Raw genomic sequence first — 24921 nt, forward strand, 5'->3', positions numbered from 1 at the left:
ACCCACAAGGATGGGAGGACAGGGGAGGAGACAGCAACAGTAGGGGAGAGAGACCAGATTTTTGACCCATCTGGAAATTTCCTGGCAAGCACCTCTCTGAGTTCACATTCACAACAGAATTCAGAGTCTCTGGCCTCACACAGGAGTTTTTAAGCAAAAAACGGGGTGGGGGTGGGGGGAAGGAACCTGGGAAGCAGTTGGGCATGTGGCAGCTGACCCTCGGTGAGCAATAGACAGGCTGTGAACCAGCCGACACCTGGGGCCTTTACGAGTGGGCATGGAGGGGGGGAATAAGGGAGATATTTGGGGGCTGATAGAGAAAGCTGGAGACCAAAGGAAAGTATGATGCCATTTGCATCAAACTCTAGGAAATGTAGGCTACTCGGTAGTGGCAGAAAACAGGTGAGTGTTGCTGGGAATGAAGGAGGGAGGAGGGGGGTGCACAGAGGCCAGAGGAAATTTGTGAGGGGATGAAGCCTTCACTACCATGATTGTGGTGATGCTTTCACAGTCAAAACATATAATCTGCACAATTTAAATATGTGCAGTTTGTTATATGACAGTTTTACCTCAATAAAGCTGCTTTTTATTTTATTTTAAATATATCTTTATTGATTTCAAAGAGAGGAAGGGGGAAGGAGAGAGATAGAAACATCAACAATGAGAGAGTCATCATTGATCGGCTGCCTCCTGCACACCCCCAACTGGGGATCGAGCCCCGCAACCCAGGCATGTGCCCTGACCGGGAATCGAACTGCGATCTCCTGGATCCTAGGTCAATGCTCAACCGCTGAGCCATGGCTGGCTGGGCTAAAACTGCTTTTTAAAAGTGCTGGCAGGGCTGTGAGGAAATTCTCATTTGTTGCTGACTCAAGAACAGCATGATAACAACTGAACATCTGGGTAATAATAAAGTGACATTAACAGGGGAAAACAAATAGTCATATCCACAGACCCAAGCTCAACACTAGCAGAAGACATTAAGTTTATTCTGTAAAGGTCTACAGTGAGGTCTTTGGGCTGGGCACACCAGGCACATGTGAAGGTGGGGGAAGTACTGAAGGGTATGAGTCACGGGAGCTGCACCCTGCTGAGAGGCCCCACCACCACCTCTCAGAGGGTGAGAGTGGGCCTTATCCTTCATGCGGTACTAACATAGCCCCCCCACCCCGGGGATGAGAGGGGGGTTCTTCAACCCACTGTCCCTGCCAGGTGGCAAATGCCAACCCTCAGAGCCAACAGGCCTCACCCATATTTTCAGACCTTCTGCTCAGCTTTGGAGTTACCCACTCTCACAGAGAAGCAGAAAAGCTGGGATCACTAAACATCTGCAGGAAGTTTCTAACCAGACAGAACTCAAAACAAAAGTAAGCAGGGGAAGAAAGAGACTTTGCAAAGAGAAGGAAACTTAGAAATTAGAAACACTATTAGATATACCCTCAGAGTAATAAGATAGTAGGACCATGAAACAAGAACAAAATCCTACAGGGATGGGGAGGATAGTCCAAAGGATAAGAAAATATTATAAGAGAAATGAAAACTTAATAAAAGAACTGGGAGATAAAGTTAAGCAAACCCCCCAGATAGTAAAACCAACTGAAAAAAGACTTAGGAAACAGGGTAGAAGCAATAAAAATATTAGAGGACAGATCCAGGAGACTCAGACACTAAACACAAAGGATCCAGAGAAAAAGACAAGAGGAAAAAAACAGAGAGAAAAGGCACTTAATCGTATAATCAATTAATAAAGTGTTTAGAACTTGAAGAACATGAGTTTCCAGCTTGAAATGGTCCGTTGAATGTATACCATAATAAATAAAAGAATATCCAGGCTGTGAAATTTCAGAACCCTGAAGATAAAGAGATAACCCTACAATATTCCGGACAGAGAACAACAGTCATGTGGAAATAACTGGGCATTTGAATGGCGTCAGACTTCACAGCAGCAATGTTGGCAGTTAGAAGAAAACAGAGTGACGCCTTCAAAACCATTAGGGAGAATTAATTCCCGCCTAGAATTCTATATCCAGCCAAACTATCAACCAAATGTCAGTGTAGAATGAAGGCATTCTCAGACCTGCAAATCCCTGACAAAAGAGTTTTACTTCTTAAGGCATCTTTTCCCAAGAATCCACTAAAGGGGGTAAACCAAGGTAGATAAATATATAGAAACGAGAAGAGGGTCTAAGGCAGGAGGGAGATGTGGGGAGTCCTGAAGGTGAAGGAGCCCAGAAAAGCTGTGCACAGCAGCCCAAGATGGAGCAGCTTAGAAAGCTCTAGGAAATAATTCTTCTCCTATGATAAGACAAACTGCCTTATACCTCTGAATGCCTGAAGAGGAAATTTAAACAATTACTGGGAATTTTGAGTTGAGTCAATGATAATCAGAGGTGGGTTTACTGTCAAGGTAATCAAGCTTAAATTTTAGGACCCTTCATTTGCAAGGTCTCCTTCCAAGGCCCTGTGCCTAATTTTATATTTGTAATTTATATTTGCTTTCACCAATAGAAACTATATTCAGCCCTAATGAGAAGAACCTAAGAACTAAGCAAATGGAAAAAAAGACAATTATTAACTCAAGGGAAAATGAAATGTTGAACCAGAAAGGAAACGTAGCTACTTTACTAAAAGGCTCAGCTCTGAATAGCATTTACACCTTCATAATAATATAATACTAATTATCAATCTAAGAAAATTAAGATGTAGCTGCATTATGAGAGCCGGGAAGTGGGAAAGGTAAACATGTGTGCTGGAGGTTGGGGAAGGACAAAAAACCTAAATCCTTGTTTTCCACGGTGGGAAGATCATTGTTAACGACCAAAGCTTAAAGATGAAGAAGTACAAACACAAGCATGTCTATTCCAAATGGGACAGACGCTTGAAGAAGACCGGAATCTGATGTTTTTTCTAACAAGCCTTAGCCCTATTCGACTCTCTACATGCGGAACTTGGATTTTAAACAAACACAAAATAATGAAACTGTACCATTTTTCCAAACTAGATTTTAAAAGGAAAAGAAACAGTCTCAATAATCTTATTTCAGTAATTAAAACTCACCTCAGGTTAGTCTGCCCAGTCACAGTCAAAACTTCAAACTTAAATTCAAAATCAAAACTCCGTCTCACATGTGACCGTCACACCATCTTTACTCTGAAAAGTAGCAATTCAAGAGGAAAGAAACATTAGCCTGCTTGTGTGTGTGTGTCTCTGTGTGTATAAAGCAAGCGTGACAAGACATTGCTGGTGAGGAAGATGAGTGTGCGGATGTTCAGTTATTTAGACTTGCCTGAAGGTTGACAACGTTCATGAGAACTGGAGGGGTGGGGAGGACACGTAGGTCCAGTAGGTCTGGCAAGCGGGTGGGGTAGGCAGTGGGAAGTCACTCAGTGGCATGAGCTGATCTGCATGTGGGACAAGAAGAATCTGCCGAGGGATGACCAGGTGGCAACAGCAGGGCATCCTTCTTGAGCTGGTGTCTGCTCAGGCACAGAAGTCACAGAAACGGCCCAAGAGGAGTCATTCACCAGAGACTCTGTCAGGCGTGATGGAGAAGTGCCCGGGACATGCAAGGAGAGGGTAGGGACGTGCTCCTCTCTTCTGCCCTGATGCAGAAGCCTGGTGCCTGCACACACGCAGGTCCTCAGAGGGCAGCCCCCCGAGCCCCCCGCAGGAGAGACGGGCCCCTGGTGTGGACACCAGCCTTGCCTGCCCCTCCCTGCCGCATTCCCAGTGCCGCGCCCTCACAAAGCTCCCTGCCAAGCTGATTGACACGTGAGACAGCCTCAGAGGACTCTGAGATAAGCAGGCGAGACTTGGAGTCCTGGTCCGAAGGGCACAGGAGCCAGGGAAACTGGAATTACATTGCTATTGCAGACGCTTTGCACCCACACAGCTGTGAGGCCCAGAGGGTCTTGTTTCAACGGCTTTACTGAGGTATAACTTACATTTTTAAAAATGCATGCAATGAAAGTGCATAATTTGCTCATTATGACTGGCGTACACCAGTGAAACAATCACCACAATCAAGATAAGGAATATATCCATTACCCCAAAAGTGTCCTTCCGTCTGTGTAACTCTTCCCCCAACACCGGACAACCTATTGACGCTTTCTGTACCCACAGGTGAGTTTGCAGTCTCTAGAGTTTTATATGCATGAGACTGTGCATGAATGTGTAGCCCTGCACCTCTGCTTCTTTCAGCATAATTAAGATCATCCACATTGCTGCATGCATCCTCAGTCCACCCATGTTACTGCTGAGTAGCGCTGCACCATATGAATGGGCCAGGGTTTTTCATCCATTCACCTGTTTACAGACATTGAGTTGTTTCTGTTTTTCCGCAAGGGCAAACGAAGCTGCCAAGAGTGTTCCTAGATACACATCTGCTTTCGTTTCTCTAGGGTAAATAAAGAGGTAGGGCAGAAGGGCAGGTCGCCTGGTAGATACATGTTGAACTTTTTAAGAAACTGTCAGATCGGCCTTCCACATGGTTTTACTGTTTGCACTCCCACCAGCGGCGTGTGAGAGCTCTGGTTCTCCCACAGTCCGTGTTTTTCATGTCAGACATTCTTATGGGTGTGTAATGAGGTGCAGAGTCAAGACTTGCACTGGCATTTGCTTTGGTGCCCAGAACAGTGCCCGGCATAGAGAAAATACTTGTTGTTTGATTGCCCATTTTTTACTAATTGAATTAGTTACTAACTGGTAGTTCCACTTGGTGAAACTGTTCCTAGTGAAGGGACATATACAAACACAGAGATGGGGCACAGCAGGCAGGACAGGGATGGGCAAGAAGGTGACACGGCTCTACTTCTGGCCTATCACCTAGTAAAAGGCTAATTCAGCCACAGGCAACTCACTTAACTTCCCAGGGATCAATTATCTTATCTGTAAAATGGGAACACAGGAAAAACCGATTTGCCCAAGTTTATGGATGATCAAAATTACATGATCAGTTGTTTTATTTCTATGAGAGATGCAAATAGCAAATATTTTAAGGACTACATCCGACACAAAGAAAGGGAACTTGAATATTTTTGAGTCTTACGTTTTACAAGGAAGTTCACATTTGTTTGATTTTCATAACTACCTCATGAGGAAAACATAGCTGCCCCCCACTTAAGATGATAGGAAACTTCAATCCTTCTGACTCCAAAGGCCAGCTTTTTCTTACTACGATAAGAAATAAAACAACTAGCGCCCTACGGGTGCCTTAACCACTCGGGGCCCCGCACATGTGAACTCTGTCCCACAAGCTGAACAGAGCTGCAGCCTCATAATAATCTCCTCAATCATCCCCAGCCAATCCTTAATCACATGGTTGGGCCGGGGCTCGCCTCTGGAGACAAAGTTGCCGAGGGTTTAAAAGAAGAAAAATTTGGTTCACCTCTGCTCCACTGGAGAGTGACTAAGGCCAGGTCCACCAGGAGCAGGAAGGTCAGCCCACCTGTCCTCACGCCCGAACATTCAGGGCTCAGCCCTGCTCGGGGAAGGCCTGGTGCTCTGGGCCTGCGCTGAGATAGCATCAGTTCCAGCCTTTATGTTCTTCTGGTAATTTTATAACTTCATTTTTTTTTTGGTATGTTTAAGCCTTTAACTTATTTGGAATTTAATTTGGCACAAAGAAAAGAGTGTAACCTTTTCATTTTTTATTTTTCCAAATGGTTTATGGTTCCCAAACACAACTTATTAAGTAATCCATACTTTCCCCGTCTGGTTTTAAACATTGGAAGTTTGTCTTAAATGTAACCCATAACCTTTGGGGCTACATTTGAGAAAATCTTGAATTGAAAGTCAGAAGATGCTGTTTCCTCCCTCAAACTTATGAGGCAGTGAATATGTCACTTCCCTTCTTTTTACTTTGTTTCTAAGAACTCCCTCTTTCCAAACTCTGCAAGGCTACTGGTTCAGCCCTGCAGGAATTCCCAAGGCCCACAGGCAGAGAGGAACTAACTCTTGCGGGGAAATCTTGCAAATGCTTATTTTCTCAGTTAAGCCTACCCGATATGATGACTCAAACTGTCTGGAGTCTAAATCATAATTTTCCTCCCCAAACCATTTCCTCCTGCACACTTCTCTATTTCTGCTGTCCAGACTCAAGACCTTGATGTCATCCTCCAGTCCTCTCTCTGCTGTTAGGCACGGCCAAGGCCCATAGTGTCGGTCTCCCCTTCCCTGTATGTATCTCAGAGCTATTCTCCCACCGCCACCCGGTTGTGCCACTGTTTCCCTCAGTCCAGGCTCTCCTCACCAAGGCTCCCTTGGAAGAACAGTGGCCTCCCAGCTCCCCTCACTCCCTGTGCTTACCTGCTGAGCCCATCACTGTCAGCACCTTCCACACAGAGGCTCTGCACAGAATGTGCCAGGGCTCCCTTGTGGCTCCCAAATGGACTTGCAGGGCCCACCGCCATCGGTCAGCCCAACCTGCCTCTCCAATCTTTCCTTACCCTGACACAGACGGCTGTCTCTCTCCACAATATGGTGTCATTTCTCTCCTACTTTACCTCTAGTCTGAACTGGGTTTAGAGATACTTATTCAAGTATTGAGTAAAGTGTTACGAAGCCCGATCTTAATTTTTTAAATTTTACATTACATTTCAACGTCATGCCCACGTATTCCATATATTGACTTTCCTCAGTGGGTCAGTCACTCTCGCAAAACAAAGTTCCCAGGTCCAAGGTCAGGCCTTGCTTCTTCCAAGCTCTTGTTTTAAAAGACATAAAAGCCTGCTAGTTGCACTCTATTAGGCCCTAGAAATTTTGCATCAAAGATTTTATCGGGCCCTGGCAGGTGTGGCTCCACAGTTACGGCATCGGACTGCTCACTGAAGGGTCTCAGGTTCGATTCCCAGTCAAGGACACGTACCTGGGTTGCAGGTTTGATCCCTGGTCCCGGTCGGACCTCGGGCAGGAAGCAACCAATTGATGTGTCTCGCTCACATCGATGTTTCTCTCCCTCTCCTCCCTCCCTCCCTCCTTTCTACTCTCTCTGAAAAGCAATGGAAAAAGTATCCTCTGGGGGAAAAAAAACACAAACAAAAAGAGATTTTACCAGACCAGTTTCCTGTAAGTCAGGAAAGAACTGGGAACAGAATAGGACACTGGTGACTGAAAGTGCAGAACAAGGTGAGAAGAGGCAGGAGGAGCAGCGAATTGGTCCACTGGTTGCATCTCCAGGTGGGTGGGCCGGGGCCTCAGCTCCTTCACCCCCAGGACACCACGCTCCGCCTTCCCCTCGCACCCAGCTTCTGCTTCCCCAGGGCCCCGGCCTGCCCCTCCTGTGTGCTCCCCTCTGACCGGGTGCCTCACCACTCGCACCCACCCCTCACTTCTGCTGCTACGGGTTCCACATCTCCAGCTCTGGCCACTGTCTCTCTGAGCTGAAAGCCCAGGCGTGCAACTCCCACGGACTCGCCTCGCAGGCTCCTGGGTTTCTCGCCGTCTGCACCGCTTCTCGGGATTCGGAGCTTTGGCACCCCTCACTGCTCCTTCCAGGCGGGGGTCACTCAAGCACCCCAACCATAGTGGGTACTTTCCTTTGAATCACCGTGGTGCCCACGCTCATGCCTGACCATCCCATGTCATGCTGATTCCACCCTCTGACAACTCAAATACACCCTTTCTCTCCTCTCCGCTGCCACCACCAAGTCCCACCAGCCTCAGCTCCAGATGATTCAACAGCCTTCTGCCCTCATTTGCTCTCTCCCCTTAAGAATCCATACAGACCACTTAAAAATCACAAATCTGATTTGGCCCCTCTCCTGCTTAAAACATCTCAAAACTGCCTTCAGGATAAACCCAGGGTCCTGAACGCATTTACAAGGTTGCCTGAGCCCTGGCCCTGCGGGTCCCATGGCCCGAGGCATGAGTCTCTTTCCCTACTCTGCCTGCACCTTCATCTGGCTAAACCCCTGTCTCTCCTGTCCATTACGCTGCTCTATCAGAGAGACTTTCTATGACCTTCAGGCTGGATTAGGTTCCCCCTAACCCCCACATGTATCTCCATAGCATCCCACACCACCCTATTCTTAACAAAGACCACAACTGTGATTGTATGTGCAAGACGTGGCTTAGCTGGGTGCAGAGACGCTCTGAGAGTAGGAACTGTGTTCGTCTTCATCACCACTCAGTCATCAGCTGCACACATGCTCCTAGATCAAAGACCCCATCTTTTGTGGCGAATGAATGAATGAATGAATGAACTGAAAACCCTTAATAATATCCCAGCCTACTGTACCCACTATAGACAAGCTCACGTTCTACTCAGAATTCCTTTGACGACAATCTGATTTGGGGCTAGCCACACCTAGCATTGCCTGCAGCAAGTCTGTGCTTTCCATTCCACATCAAGGAGGGGCCTGGGCTAGTAAAGAAAGATCTAAATTCTGTGAATGAAGGAGGGGCAATAAGTCCCAAAGGGGAAATGGCCCGAGCAAAGGGTAGAGATGGGAGGATGTTGGACATCTGGGGAGAAGGAAAAGGAGACTGACTCGTTTAATCTTCCCAAACCCCATGATGTAAGAATTACTAGTCCGGTTTTACAGATGAGGCAACCACGGCTCTAAAAGTTAAGTAACTTGCCTACAGCCCCACAGAGTAGGAAACAGAGACATGGAATGTTATGTGGTCATACACCCTCTGCCCTCACCTAGAATATCCATGTCCGCTACCCAAATCTAACTACTCAAGATGCAGCTAAGACACAGTCCTCCATGAAGGCTCCTCCTGCTGCAGTCACCCCCTTCCCACCTGGGCCTCTGCCTCTATTACAGCACTTCTTTCATTCTGCGGGCACTGCAGTCATCCGCACAGGTCTGCCCACAAGTTTAGAAGCTTATTAAGGGCAGTGCAGCTCTTTCCCACCTCTTTCCCCGTGGCCTCTGCCGCGATGCCTTACAGTGCAGCAGGTCTCATGGGACTGAGCTCTGTGGGAACCTCTGCTCTCTTCTGCCCCCAGGGTCCTGTTCCCGAGCACAGGCTTCCTCAGTCTGCTTTTTCTCTCCCAGGGGAGCCACTGTGCCTTTGAAAAACCCACAGAGAATATAGTGGCCCACTAGAAACAGCGCTAAGACCCCAAAAAGGGTGGGCAGAGTGCAGAAAAAAGAAAGATCCTATTTTTTTCCTTGGCCGTTCTTTTTTTTAAAAAATCTGAATGCTCCAAAACTTGTCCAGCCTTTCAGATTCAGAAACTTAAACTTTCCTGAGGGTTATCAAGGGCCCAGGTGATTCTTTAGACCAGGCTTTCTAGAAAACAAGCCTGAGACACCATCACTTAACAGAGGAGTAAATTGCACTTCCTTCTAATTTATCAGCAACTGTTCTACATTTCTGTACTAGAAAAGGAGCTTATTTCTATTTATACTCAGCAGGACAAATCAAGTTTGTCATTAAAGTAATGAAAAGCACGTATCTATTTGTAACTCAGCTATACACGTGACAGAGAAAGATTCTCTAAAAAGACAGTAAGGAGTGAGTCTGGGGTGGGCCATGCGTAACCAAGCATGCCATTTCAAGAGCACAGAGGTGCCATGAGCAGACCATGGCCATGTTCGAAGTAGTCATGAAATATGGAATGGACATCCAGGGCTAGAGAAACCCCAGTAGTCATTCAGTTTAAAGTCCTCCCTTATAAATGAGGAAATCCTGAAGAAATGTGGGGATTACTGTAGATCACTTGACTGGTTAGGGTCAGAGTTAGAGCTAAGCCTCTTGCCTCTCCAACCACACTGTATGCCACACCTGCCACATCTACCACTCCTTGCCCTGTGGTACAATTGCTCTAACAGGGGCCCATCCTTCCCAGCAGCCAGGAGTTTGGGGAAAGGAGAGAACCGTGCATTGGCATAGGACATTTGCCACTGACTATTTGCATTCATAAATCAGCCTCATATCACATTGAATGCTTATATTGATGGTTATAAAAAATGCTTTGAAAAACTGCAAATCACCATATATAAATGTTAGATTTTTAATGTAATTGTCATATGGTTTGTATCTGGGGTGTTATCTCAATAGTACCAACTTAATTATTGGACAGTTTATCTTCACAGCCAGTATATCTTTTTATCTGGACTTGGAACTTGGCCAAAACGAAAGCCTCTGATTAAGTTCTTTGGTTTGCTTTATTGGAGAATTAAGGGAATCAATGATGTGAAAGAGGAATTTGAGGTACAGTGCATGTCCCCTTGCAGTCTGTGATAGAGAAGGGAAGCCATTCACAGTAATAGTCAAAATAAGTCGAGTTATCCCACAGAAACAATGAACCCTGAAATCTCAGTGACAGCACAGTTAAAGATTTGCTTCCCAAGGATGCCGAGTCTAAGGCAGGTTGTTCCAGTCTCACTCGTTTGAGCCATGCCTCAGCCACTCACAACCACAGTGGGAGACGTGATTTCCAAAGTTGCTGCATCAGAGGAAGCTGGAGATGACCGGGGCGCACGCTGGGCCTCGCTTGCCTCAGCCTGGAAATGTAGCCGAGCACGTATTACTTCCCCTTCCCGCTCACAGCGCTGGCCCAGCAAGCCACGTGGCCCTAATTAACGGCCACGGAGAACAGGAAATGAAAAGGGACATTTATTAAGTAACCCCACAAGGGAGCACATAGATATTTAATGAGCACGGCCTACCATGTGTGGGTTTCCTATATTTCAGGAAAGCAAATACTTCTCAGAACATGCCGTTTGCTTAAAAGCAAACCTATAGATGTCTTGAAAAAAGAGAGGCTGAATGGAAATACACTAAAATAGTAATAGTGAAAACCTCTAGTTGGTCCAATGGTTGTGGGTTTTCTTCTTTATATTTTTTATATTTCCCCAGCAGTATTCAAGTAACATGCTTTAGAATTCCAAAAACTAATACAAGGTATTTTTTTTATTGAAAAACAAGTTCAGACCAGGGTTAATGATGACTCCAATGAGGCAGATGACTCAAGGGGGAAGGGAATTTCTTAAAATGCACTTCTGATTGAACAGCCACAAGGAGCCAGCAAAAATAAAAGTGAGAGATGGGCACAGACAGGCCTGCTGACACACAAGATGCTCTCTAGTGAACTTTGATTTGTGTGTGTGTGTGTTTCTTTTTTGTTTATTTAAGTTTTTTACTGTTGGCATTATTGCAGTGGTCCCCCATTTGCCCCCATTTGCCCACCTCCGCCCTGCCCCCGCCTCCTGCTCCCTGCTCCCTTGGCCTTTGCCACACTATTGTCTGTGTCCACGGGCTCTGCATATATGTTCTTTAGCTAATCCCTTCATTATTTTTACAAATCTCCTGTGAAAAAATGAAAAGGAGAGCACAGAGCCAAGGGGTAAGGCAAAGAGGGGCATAGCCCTATTAACCACCTTCTCAAGAGAAGAGAGAAGGGGAATTCTGAATTTTAAAAAAGCACAAAAATAGGGGAACAAATGAGCTAAGGCAGAGAGAGGATCACAGCTAAACAGGGATTTCCTGCCTCAACATGAAGCTGTCCCTTCTGCCAGCTTGAGTTCTCCATCTACTCTAAGCCACAGCATCCCTCTGCTCTCCGAGTTCCAGAGCACCAATCCAAAGTTCACCCAGTGTTAAATGGATAAAGACCTTAGTGGGTCTGCATCAGGTCCTGCCCATTTGACTCACCTTCCTCTCCAGCTTCATCTCTTCACCCTTCCAGCAGCCCCTCTCTGGACTCCAGCCTCAGACTGTATGTTCATTAATTTGACCCAATGGTCTTTACTCAGCCTTGAATGTTCCCTCTTCCTTCCCCAGTGAACTCCCCACTTCCAGTCTAAGATGAGCTCCTCTGTTAGATGCCCTCACTCCACTGATCTCAGTGTGTGCTTCTCTGCTCATTTGGGGATGTCTTCCAGGACAGTAGCAACCATGGCTGGTTTTTGCCCACTGAATGGGGTTTCATTCTTTTAAACTCTTTTTTACTTATGGCTGAGATCATATCTTTACCTTATCACTCTTTCCTGAAGAGCTAGTGCCAGTAGGTAGCAGTAGGATATTTTGAACTAGAAATCAAGAAACAGTGAGTTTCCATGTTTGCTTTTACTATTATATGACCTCTCAGTGTGACCTTGGGACCTTTATACTTCCCTCTCTAAACCTGTTTCCTCCTCTATAAAGTAAGAGTTTAATCTAGATAATATCTGAATTTCCTCCGTCTCCAATGTAGCACTCCAGGGCCTTCAATAGACTAACAAGACAAAGCAGAGAGAGAGAGAGAGAGAGGGAAATTTAAAAGAACAAAGGAAAGGAAGAGATCACACTAAGAAAGGGAGAAGGCCTCGTGGTTCACTGAGCCTGGGCTCTGTGTCTGAATCCCATTTCAGCCACTTGGTTACCTTGCAACCTTGGGCAGATTGCTTAATGTCTTTGAGCCTTGACTTCCTCTTGTATACAATGTAGTAAGAATACCTCCTTCACGGGTCTGATTAGAGAGCTAAATGAGATGATGTATTCTAATACCTGGAACATGGAAGGCTATGGTAGGTGTTAGGTCCTTTCCGCCTTCCCACTGACTGTCATGGAATTTAAAAGAAGATTATAACTTAGTAGGGCATGAGTTGAGACAAAAGCTCAGTTGTCTCTGCATGTCTTGGTTCCTTTATTCCTCTGAAGAGGCTTTCTACTACCTAAAAAACAATAACACACAAACACACACAAAAACATTGCAACCCTGAAGATTCACAGAGTTGTGTTTCTCTCCTCACTCAAGCAATCCTATGAGGTTCAACTACAAGCAATGATTTTAAAGTTGGTTCTGAAGATGTTTACAGATGTTTTCTGTCTTCATGATACAATGGCAAGAGCATGACTAAAGTCCCCATTCAGCCACCACTGACCATGTGTTCAATTATGCTGGTCACCGTCACCCTTTCCTGTACATTACGGAAAAACACGAGATTTCTTTGGAGGAGGAAAGAAAGGGAAGGGAGATATTTTAAACCACTTCTTTTTTATCTCTCTTTTGTTTTACAAAGAATCTTAGAATCACTGAATGATAGGGTGTTTCATGTGGGAAATACTTCTAAGTATGATCTATTTCAGCCCTGTCACTTGGCATTGGCTGTGACAAGAGACCTGAGCATCTATATTCAGTGTAAAGAGAAGATTGCATTTGGAATAAGAAACCTGGGTTGGGTTGCTAACTCTGCCAATTTTGTGACCATAGGCTTGTCACTTAACCTCTCCAGGGGTCCCCAGCTATGAAATAGGATAGTCATCACTGCCTCTTATAGATAAAGTGAGGAGCCAGTGAGACTGTGCAGGTAAGAACTCTTTGAACTGCATCAAAGGAAAAACGCCACCATGACTCTTTGGACCCACAACCTTCGAGCTTATGAAGTATATCCACTCACTTACCAAAAAATATCATCTCATCTTGAATATCTAATTTTGTGAATCAAGAAAGAAAAATACTGATGCTTAGCAAAACCCCTGGCACAGAATAAGTGCACAGAAATTTTTTATGAAATATTTAGGTGAAAATGACTAAAGAAGGGTTTTTGAGGCCTCCTCAAAGTCAAGAAGTAGATGCATGAAGCCACCCAAAGTCCCTGTCACAGGACAGCCTTAAGCACCCTGTGGCTCCAGTGGAGCTCTACTTAGTATGTCCCTCTCTCTGTTCCCTAGAAAGAGATCACCTGGTGCCGAGGCTTCCCTACAAGTCAGCCTTTGTTCACACTCACAGAACAGTAGGGTCCCCAAAACCAAGCAGGGACTTCTCACTCTCTATACCTCACCCGAATGGTTCATCTGTTAAAAACTGATTTCCAAGAAGGTCACGTGAAGGAAAAAGTTAGATGAGACCTCAACCTGAGTTGTCTGTCTAGAAGAAATTTCAAACTCTCCTTGAGAAATTCAACAGCCCACATTGGGGAATTCTCTACAGCAGAAGAGTAACATTGGTCAGGATGGGTGTTGCCACCTATGGCAGAACCAACAACGGTATTTTCCTGGATTACCAAAGAGGTGTTGAATAGTCCTCCCAGAAACTAAGTATCTTCACGGGTTCAGTGGAGGTCTTCATCTGAATAGGTCCTCCTGTTGAAGTTTTTGAACCCATATTTTCATAACAACTATTTTTCCTTTGGTGAACCAAGGTGTTACAACGATGACTATACAGGTTTCCAAGTGACAGAGCCATCATTAGCATTGTTATTATTTTTGTTTCATTGCATCTCCCTCGCAGACCACATTCACAATGTGCTCTGCAATCGCTTCTTAGTAATAGTCCTCACAAGATCTCCGAGAGGCAAATGGGTGACAAGGGTTAACATTCAGTGTTGCCTGTAGGGGAACCACAGACGTAGAGACCTGGCTACCAACACCATTAATACAATGATCGTGCTGAGACACCTAAGCTCTGCCCCAATCTGGTCCTTCATTTACACTGCCTACATTCAGGATGCCAGCTATTTCTGAGCTCTTGTTTATGGCTATTGAAACACCAAGCCTACGATCAGGAGGAACTAGACTGGGCAAAGGAATCAGAATCAGACATTTAGCACCTAGGAAAGACCATAATGATCACCTAACCAACTCCATCCTTTAGTTGAACAGGACTGGAGAGAATGCTTTACCCAACTCACATAAGCCACTTACTCCCAGTTCTGTGCTTCGGTGCTTTTTAATGCCATGTTGCCATGCTTCCCCTTTCTCTTCGGCCCTCTCCTATCATCCATTTCCTTTACTTAAATTTATGTGGTTTCCATTCCAACCAGGAAACCTGAACCATGTATCTGCTAAGGATCTGGTGTTGTACCACCCGAACTGGGCCAGCCTCAAAATATTGACAAAGTCTGATCAGTGTCATACATGAGTCCCTTCCTTTCCCCAACCCCTATTCTTGAATCTAGCCACTGGCCTCTGGGGATTTGCCTACACTCCCAGAGTCTGCAGTGATCCTCACACTTCTGGGGTTTATCCTGAAAAAGACCAGGCGGCTCTTTGGGCTCTGGTGGAGGCTGTAGCATGGTCGGAGCCGAGAGAGGGCTCGCTCCTGAAGCTCTGTCACTTCTGTAGGAAATGGACTGACCGCATTCAGAGGAGTAAGAGGATGGAGACTTTTGTGGTTGAATATCACTTTTGTCTCCTCTGTCCTGCCCTAACCAGCAGGTTGCCACCCTATACTCGGAGTGAGCTATGCCTAGTCACACAAACCTCCCTCTTCAGAAAAAATGGGTCTTTTCCCCTCAGGGGCCACGTCTCAGCTGCCAGGGGCTGCCAAGTACCCCGTCCATTCATACTCAGCCATGGGGGACAGTAAGCAGATTGAGCCAAAACACACCCACGGCCCTGAAGCTCCTCTCCCACTCTAGCCACCTGTCATTCCCATTTTCGGAGTTCTCCTTCCTCTCCCTCCTATATTTTTAGAAACTTGGTAAGTTTCCTGTCCTTCTTCCCTTTTTCTAAGACTATGTGTTTATAATTGTTCAGAGCAAAGCAATGAACACATAAAGCAAGTCAAAAACCCTGGCAATCTCCGAGAACAACATTAGCAAGTTTATAATCTGCTATTAAAAGGTTGAACGAATTTAGGAGGAAGAATCCTGCTTTGTTTATGCGTAAATTCCCCGGGACACACCCATGGCCACGCCCACTCCATCGGAGACAAAAGGCGAAGGGACTGGCCTTGGGCCAAGTCTCAGGGCGGAGAGGGAGTCACTTCACTGGCGCCGGAGCAGCAAAGGTACTGTCCTTATCGCATCTTTGGCTTTTAAAATACTTTTTGTTTTTCTCCTTGACTGTTATCTCTCAAACTGCCTTCTCAGAAGCTAAAGCCTTTTCCTTCCTTTCTGGTCCTTTCCTAATTCGGTGTGTGAGTTAGAATCACAGTCAAATTCCAGAAAATGATTCTCTCTTCCAGTGAGCAACTGAGGGGCAGAGGAGCTGGTCTCGTCTAAGGGCACAGGTGGGCACAGCCAAGGCCTCCCTCAGAGGGAACTCTATTCCCAAAAACTACGGCGAGGAAACTGCGAGTTTCCAACTCTGTCTCTCTCTTGCATCTGTGTAAGGCAAATACCTCATTCCTGTGGGTGTCTTTTTTTTTTTAACTTATCCAAAGTTCACCGGATGCCTATGTGCATGCATTGTGTTGGACATATACGGGACACTAAGATTCTAAAAGAAGTTCACAGTCTAGTAGAGGAGGCAGATGCAATGCAAATCATTTAAAGGAGTGCAAAGAAGAATGGGGAAAATGCTGCGTGTGGGCTAAGTCATGCGTTAAGTTTCTCAAGAAGTTCCAAGCGGAGGTGGTTCCCCTTGCGGGCATCTGGCTCAGGCACCAGCTAGACTGACGCCCCCTGGTGTTCTCTGTTGCAGAAATCAACATGGCTAAGGTCCCTGACCTCTTTGAAGACCTGAAGAGCTGTTACAGGTAGGAAATAGATTCTCTTGCGATTCGATGGGGAGATCAAGGCACATTAGAATTGGGCGAGGGGTTACAGTGACCAGCGTGGGGCCGGACTGGCAGACACTGAAGAGATGTGTCCTACCTCCCAAGTCAGGGCAGGCTGAGCAAAGACCCAGGGGAACTAAGCATCCAGCGTGTTAAACTGAGATGACAGTGACAGGGAGACAGCCATTATAGAAAAATTATTTTTAAGGTCTGCTGAGTCCTAGTGAATCTCAACATCTACTCAGACACTGCCTCGGCTGGGGCCACATGTTCCAATACTGTCATGGGTTTTAATGGCTGTCAGAGAAAGAAACCATTCTCAGAAAACTTCTTGATCTCAGCCTGGAATGGGAAATGGCTCCACAGCAATCTGAGCACATGAGTGCTCAGACACTGTCAAGCCTCCTCCAGACATAGGAGAAACATACATAAATAAAAAGGTAAAATTATAGAACCCTTTCAACAAGCGTGGTGCTTCCATTACCTGTTAATGTGCACTGGCACCCGCCAGGGCATCCAAATGTCTGGATGTGTTGCCAAGTATAAATGACTAAATCCATTTTAGTGGATACATGAAAGCAACGTGTAACATCTGTTTGGCTAAAATTAAAATGAGCTGCTTCAAAAGTACTTCTTTTCTCTTGAGGAGCTTAACATTTTTCTCCAAAATTTAACTACAGCTCTTCAATTTGTTAGCCGACCCCTGTTTTTGTTGATAAAACACAGGTAAAGTTTAAAGCCTGCCCTGATATGATTACTAATTTGAAATTAGCGAGGGACAAATCACTATATGTACGTGTGTATATAGAAGCCCTTCATTTTCTAGGATGACTGTAGTGGCTGTGTGTGTGTGTGTGTGTGTGTGTGTGTGTGTGTGTGTGTGTGTGTTTTACCCAAAGCTAATGTGGTCATTAAAATATGTTGCCAGTGACTGTAGTGATATAACAAACAATTACATTTTTATCATCCTGTTTCACAGTGAAAATGAAGGCTACAGTTCTGACATTGACCAACTCTCTCTGGCTCAGGTAAGCAAATGACTGATTCTTATAGGACTGCTATTCGGACACAGTAGTATTTTCTCCACCAGAAGAGAACAGCAGTGGCGCGAGCCCTAGATGCTTCTGTTGTACCCTCACGAGAGGCCCATGGACATGTATCTCTTCATTATAAGTGAGACACACTGCCTCTATGCACTGAGAGTTGATGGCCTTCTTCATGAAGGCCAGAAGAGAGCAGAACTACCTTGAACCCCAAGAACTGGAGTCTCGGCCAGGCGTCATCAAATGTTAGTTATGTTATCCTGAGACAGCCCCTTTGGGATCCGTCTCCTAAGGAGATATGTTGGGGTCATCCTCTGTGACTCCAGCTCCAGAGATTAGAGAAAGACCTGAAATGTAACAGCCTAGGAAGCTGAGGTGGGGCAAGCAGGCCACGCTCCAGCTGTGTGATTTTGCTAGGAGACCACATAAGTACTGCCTTGAGTGCCTTTGCTACTGGCTCTAAAAGCTGTTCCCAGAAGAATGTTTCCCAGAAGAATGTTTCTAAAATATTTGTGCCCTGTCCAGTAAAAGTCTAATTTCTGAGGAAGAACTAACTAGAAGGCCACAACTTACTAAGATCTCACTTGTAAAGCTATTTCATTATATCTCAGTTTTGAGTAGGCCGATGGATGACAATAACTGGCCAAGAGATCACATCCTTTCAGGGAAATCCTGAGAAGAGGGTGGATGGGGGAGGGGAAGACTGATGAAACGAGGGTTAGCCGAGACCAAAATGGAGATCCTTCTCACTGAGTCTGTTGAATAAAACTCCTACTGAAAGCACTCTCATTTTATGGCGATGGGCAACCTCTCAGGCTCTACTTTCTTTTCTCACAGAAGTCCTTCTATGATGCAAGTTATGACCCACTTCCCAAGGAATGCATGGACAAATTCATGTCTCTGAGTACCTCGGAGACCTCGAAGACATCCCAGCTTACCTACAAGGAGAGTATGGTGGTGGTGGCAGCCAGTGGGAAGATTCTGAAGAGGAGACGGTTGACTTTCAATCAGTCTATGACCAACAATGACCTGGATGCCATTGCCAATGATCCAGAAGAAGGTAGGGGGTCAAGTACAATAATAGCCTTGCTTTTGATTTTTAAGCAAATTTAGCGACAATGGAGTATAGAGGCAAAAAAAAAACCAAAACAAAAAACAACACCCACCTGGAGTTAGAGTAACAAGCAGACAACTAGGCACCAGCCTGGTAACTATAAGGAAGGAAAATTAAATCTGTCCTTCTCAAGCCAGGGGAAAGCAACAGTGGTTGTGTCTGAAATGCTTGTTCACATGCTCATTTCATAGCTGTATTGTAAAGGTCATGTGACTTCAGTCCTTCCGCAGAAAGCATGCATGCACTGTTAGTGGGTAACAGTTGACAAGCTGTGTTCCTCCACATGCTTAACTGTGCCTCCTTGGCGAAGTTACTTAACCTTTCTGTGCTCTGGTTTCCTCTACTGTGAAATGGAGCTGATCAAGTCCTTACTCATCATGAGAATTAAATGTGTCAACATTTGCAAGCTTCTGGACTAGAATAATGCCTGGCACATAGTAAATAGCCAATAACTGTCAGTTACTGCCATCGTCGTTGTTCTTACTATTACTACTGCTGCTATTACCTTTGTTAATACTATCAACAATAACACTTTATTAGTGGCTAGACGATATCTAAACTTCTCAGCAACCCTACATTCTCATTTTATAGGTGAGGAAACTAAGCTCAGCGAGATAGTCACCTGCCCAAAGGCACAAGGTGTGTAAATGGAAAAGCCTCAGACCAAATTCGGTTCTGACGATAAAAATCATGATTTTTCTCCCCATGCCTCTACTCTATAACCCTCTATGTGAAACAGGAACTCAACATGTTTAAGGTAATAGCTAAACAATAATACGTGTTCATTGAGAAAATTAAGAAAAGAAGAAAATGGGAGAAAGAAAATAAAAATCACTCATACTACCACCAAGACTTAACCACTGCCAGCACTATAAGTCACTTCTATGTACATACACACACATGATCGTGTTAGGATCACACTATACACAATTTTATATCTGGCTTGTTTGTTTCACTTAGCGACATATCAAGGGCATTTTAGAGAGCCAATTTTTCGCCATTATAAGTAATGCAACAATGAGGCATCTAAGTTTAAAAAGAAATGATCCTAGAGCCCACTGTACTGCCGGGGGTTCCACTTCTCCGTTTCCTCACCTGAGTTGGAGTATTCCTAATATTCCTTTCGTAGCTACTTTCTGTGCCTGTATTAGAACAAACATGTCACATGTTTGCACCCAGACATTAATCTCAGCTTGTGCTAATTGTTGTAGAAATCCTCCAGTCCACGTCAGTGCCTTACAGCTCCCAGGGCAACATGAGGTACCCCTTCATGAGGGTCATCAAGCAACAATTCATCCTGAATGACGCCCTCAACCAAAGCATCATTCGAGACACATCGGGTCAACTCCTCATGGCTACCGCATTAAATAATCTGGACCAAGCAGGTAAACTGAAACTCAGTCATCCTCCCTCCTCTTATTTCTGTATTTTCTTTTCAAGCTTTCTACTTTCAAAAAATATACCTTCTAGATTCCTGGCTTTGCAAAATTTTTCTAGAACAGAAAGATGTATATCACCCCAGTAAAAAACCCAGGCAAGGGCAGGAGCCTCAGCCAAACCTGAGAGCCCCACAAGGTAAGTGTCTTGTCTTTGAAAGCACTAAGTGCAGTGTGGAGCTTTCTGATGTAGTTTCACCTTTGGTTCTCAGTCTTATCCTCTTATCTTCTTTTTAAAGAAGAGGAAACTGAGTCTCAAATATATTAAATCACTCACCCTATTTACCCAGAACCAATGAGGGGCCATCACACTTCATCAGAAAGCCTGCCGATCAAACTTACAAATGACACCGAACTAGAAAGAACCGTTATCACAATTATGTAACATAATTGTACGGCAAAAGAGCTAATAAGCTGCAAATATGTCCTGAAGGATGAAACTTAGTGTCTAAGAAGTTTTGTCACACAGACCCGATTTCCATGGTGCATACAGTTTAGCTTCAGGACATGTCATCATACACAAAATTATTTTCCGAGATTCACAGAGGCTCCTCTGCAGTAAACAGCAGGGCTCTTTCTGATTGGACTTCAGCTAACACACTTTCCACTCTGACAGTTACAAATCATTTTGTGTTTTATTTTCACACAATTTTCCCATACATTGATAATATATATGTGGTGCTCCCCCCAAAAATGTATACACACACTTTGAATAATTATAAAAGCAGTGTTTATTAAAATATATTTCATTTTCAAAATTGAGCTATCAGCTGTTAAAGCGAGTATACATTTTGGGGGGGACACATGTATATAGTTGGGTTTGCTCTAAGTAATTCTGTTGCAAATATCTTTGTATATACACTGTTTTCTTATGAGGTTATTTCTTTAGAGCATATCCCGAAAGTGGAACTCCTGGGTTTCTAGGCGTGTATAATCTTTCAACTCTTATTAAGTATTGTTCTTTAAGGAAAACTAAACTACTTGTTTGCTACTAAACTACTAACACTAGCAGCATGAGTACCGGCTTCCCTAAACCCTTCCAGCTTAGGTCATTAGGAACTCATGACCTCACAAATTTCAGGTCTTGTAATTGCATTAGTGGGCCCTCCCATTCATGTAATTACAAGAGATTTAACAATACTCAGCCCTTAAGCATCCATTCAACATAGAAGACCTAAAGACATTAACCAAGGATCTACCCGCCTAGTAAATGTGGCAGACATTGTAAAGGGCACGCAGATGTGTCAGATACCATTTCTGGCCCTTACACCATAGTCAGGGACCCAACACACACACACACACACACACACACACAATCTACATAAACACTTGATTTTGTACAAATACAATAAATTTACTTTCTTTTTGGCTTTTCTCTTCACCAGTGAAATTTGACATGGGTGCTTATAAGTCAAATGACCTTAAACGTCCTGTGACTCTAAGGATCTCAGAAACACGACTGTTTTTGAGCGCCCAGGATAAAGACGATCCGGTATTGCTAAAGGTAAGTTGTCGCCCGTCTCTAACTTACCTTTGTTACATCCCATACATTTGTAAATGACCCCAACAGGCAGACACCCCTAGCGGGGTGCAAAGTCCTCTGCTCTTCCTACCACAATCCCCACCTGCTTCTCACACATCCCCAGAGGCAATTCTAGGCGGGAGCTGTAAGAGAGTAAACTGTAGGCACAGGAGTGTAAGAGGTATGAGGTCAATTGCCTTCTTCCATCATTTTCTTTCTCTTCCTTCATTTTCTTTCACCTCCCATCCAAGGGCATACATTTAGTCCCTCCGCCTTTGATCCTTTCTGACATCTACTATGACATCTACTATCTGCCTTAAGTTATTTAGGCATTAGGGCGATAGGCCTGCCTCCAAGAAACTCAAACAAGCCAACTGAGATCAGAGAGGATTAATCATGTGCCAGCAGGCACAAAGAAAAAAGCTGAAGCCAGGACTCGAACCCTGGCCTTCAGACTCTAGTGACTCTCTCTCTTCATTGTTTCCAACATTATCCCAGCCCCACCTCCACTACCACCTTCCCCCACAGATATGCAGACACACACGCCCACTGTAGTCTTAAGAGTTTTCTCCACTGGTAAGCAGGTGACTCTTAAACAGCAAATGCATAATCCAACCCCCAACCCCCACTAGGCTTTATGTGGTGCATGTACTTCTCCACCTGGATCAAGTGAGATGAGAATGGTGTCAATAGCTTCATTCATGAAGTCATTCAGTAAGAGTTATTTACTGAGAGCCTTCTATCTGTCAAGCATAGCGTCAACAGCTGTGTAGACAGTGGCAAGCCAAAGTCCTTAGCCTTATAGAACTTAGTCTTCTAGGGGACACAGGCAATAGACAAGACAAGCAACCAGCACAATGCGTAAGATGCTATAAAGCAAATGGACAGGGTGCTGAGATAGAGAGAAGTGGGGGTGCTCTTTAGATAGAGGGGCAAGAACAGAGCTTCCTGTGAGATGAGAGCTGCTGATGGGAGGGAGGGGGGGAGCCATCATGCAAAGGGATGGGTGGGAGTGGGGCTTTGTAAACAGAGAGGGGGCTGGCTGCTCCCAGGCCCTAGATCTTAAAGGCCACCTTCAAAGATTAGAAGGACACTCTAAGAGCTGGGCACCATGAGGAGGAGGAAGGATAGACAGGGGCTAGTGTTGGTGGAGCCTTGCATTTGGATTTCATCTGAGGTACACTAAAAAGCCATTAAAGGGAGCTCACTTATATTTTCTAAAATGGACACTAGATCAGAAGGAAGGCAATAGAGGAAACAGAAGGCCAGAGTAAGAAGTAATAAAAGCAGTCATGGGGTGAGAAGTGCTGAGAAAGGTGGAAAGCAGTAGACAGAATCTCTCGTTGCATTTTGAAGACAGAACCTAAAAGAGCAAGAGGAGACATTTCATTTACTGAGATGAAAAACATTAGAAGAGGAATTGGTTTGGGAAATAAAATCCTTACTGACATTGAAAACCCCAAGGGAACTTCAGAAGGATATTTAGTTTCTTTAGACTAAAAAGATAGAGAAGATGTATCTCAAGTTGGAGCTGGCTTTTACTTTTCCGTGAAAGTATTGTTAAATTCTATTCATAATCACAAGAAGAGTACAGGCTAAAGAGATCACAGGCATCAGCAATTGTATTGAAAGGCTTCAGCTGCTAATATACCTGGGTAGTGGTGTGTGTGTGTGTGTGTGTGTGTGTGTGTGTGTGTGTGTGTTTGGGGGTTTTTTAAACCTTCAGTCGTTGACTCAAATACAGACATAAACATCTCTAAATTATAAATTATTTTCCCAAAGGTACGATTTAAATACTTAGAGGTCAAAATCTTTAGAGCTCTTAAAATCACTAGCACTTACATTTGAGGCAAAATGCCCTATGCCCATGTGGGAGGCAGGATAAGAATGAAGTTTAACCCCACCTGCCAGGATACAGGGAGACACTGGTGTCACTGGCAATCTTCATGACCAATTTGGATTTCTCTCCAGTTAACTAAGGAAATCGACTGTTATGAATAGGTGGGACCATACATCAAATAGGCATGCAACAAATGCTTGCTCAATGAACAAATGAGTGAAGAACCTACGTTGTATTACAGAGTCATAATCCTAAAGTGCTATGCTTCTCACTGAGGCTACATGCCAAGGGACTGAACTTCGATTCTTGTCCCAGCACCTTACTCTCTAACATCTCTGTTTGCCTTGTCCTAGGAGATGCCTGAGACACCCAAGACCATCACAGATGAGACCAACCTCCTCTTCTTCTGGGAAACTCATGGCACTAAGGAGTATTTCGAGTCAGTTGCCTATCCAAAGTTGTTTATTGCCACAAGGCAAGAAAAACCAGTGCACATGGCAAGTGGGCCACCCTCTATCATTGACTTTCAGATACTGGAGCACTAGCCTTGACTTTGGAGTCTACTTACTTGTGAAATGTTGCCAGTCCATATGTACCATGTACATGAACAATTGAAACCCTTTCCTCTTAGTCACTTGCTCAGCATGTGCTGAGCCTTCGTAATTCTAAATGAATGTTTACTCTCTTTGCAAGAGAGGGAGTAAGGTCTAGTGAACCAACACTAATATATAATGTTGCTTGTTATTTAAGGAACACCTTCTACTATGCAAAGTGCCAATCATTTTAATTATTATTATTCATAACAATCTTGGGAGGACCAGGGCTCTCGACTATAAAATAGACTCTACCGGTGTTGCATAGGAGTTAACCAAGGCACAAGAAAACTAAGAAAGGCCCACAGTGGCAGTTGGATGAGAAGCCATAGACCCAGGATCTCATTCCAACTGCTCACCTTCTGCTTTTAAGTTGCTGATGAACCCTTAATCAAATTCTGTAAGTTTCTGAGACTTCAGTAAGATCGTCTTCAAAATGGAAGGAATGATTCCTATGTCCTTTCTGCCTCAACAGTATTTTATGAGTCAGTGAGATCATTTCAGTAAAATACGTCTTGAAGCTGAGCCTCAAGAGTAAGGCAAAACATGGAATGTTACCTTATTATTTATATGTATATATATTTATAAAGATAATTTAAGATATTATAACATATTATTATATTTATAGCAATTCTTTGTAACCTGTGAGTGTGACCAGGCATCCTCAACAACAGACAGTGTTCCCCAGGCTGAATGAGTTTGATATAGTTACTCCAAGGCACTTTGGTCCAAGTCATGTTTTTTCCATTGCCATGAGACTCTGTATTCAGTATCCAGGATCCCTGGAATTATCATAATAAATTTGTATTAATGATTTTGTTTGTTTGAGCTGACAATTGGCCAAAATCTTCTGTTCCTCTGCCTTTAAACTTGTCTTGTCAATCGTGTGCCATTCAATTTCACCTGCTATCTGAAACAGAATGAACTTAACTTTGGCAACCACAGAACAACTGTTATCTACACTTTTTTTCCTGGAACATAAACAATGTTCC

General features: G+C 44.4%; 1 protein-coding gene across 1 annotated transcript in view; it reads left to right on the forward strand.

Annotated features, from left to right (window-relative positions):
- IL1A (interleukin 1 alpha) overlaps nt 1-24921 on the forward strand; it is a 32674-nt gene extending 7753 nt beyond the window's left edge. Inside the window, exons 2-7 of the mRNA XM_087823757.1 lie at nt 16306-16360; nt 17361-17409; nt 18262-18484; nt 19750-19923; nt 21360-21478; nt 23690-24921. Of these exons, the coding sequence (XP_087679883.1) occupies nt 16306-16360; nt 17361-17409; nt 18262-18484; nt 19750-19923; nt 21360-21478; nt 23690-23881 (812 nt within the window). The 3' untranslated portion in view covers nt 23882-24921. The remainder of the gene's footprint in view (nt 1-16305; nt 16361-17360; nt 17410-18261; nt 18485-19749; nt 19924-21359; nt 21479-23689) is intronic.

Source organism: Miniopterus natalensis, chromosome 13 (genome assembly GCF_054644295.1).
Source record: "Miniopterus natalensis isolate mMinNat1 chromosome 13, mMinNat1.hap1, whole genome shotgun sequence".
In the NCBI taxonomy this organism is placed as follows: Eukaryota; Metazoa; Chordata; class Mammalia; order Chiroptera; family Miniopteridae; genus Miniopterus; species Miniopterus natalensis.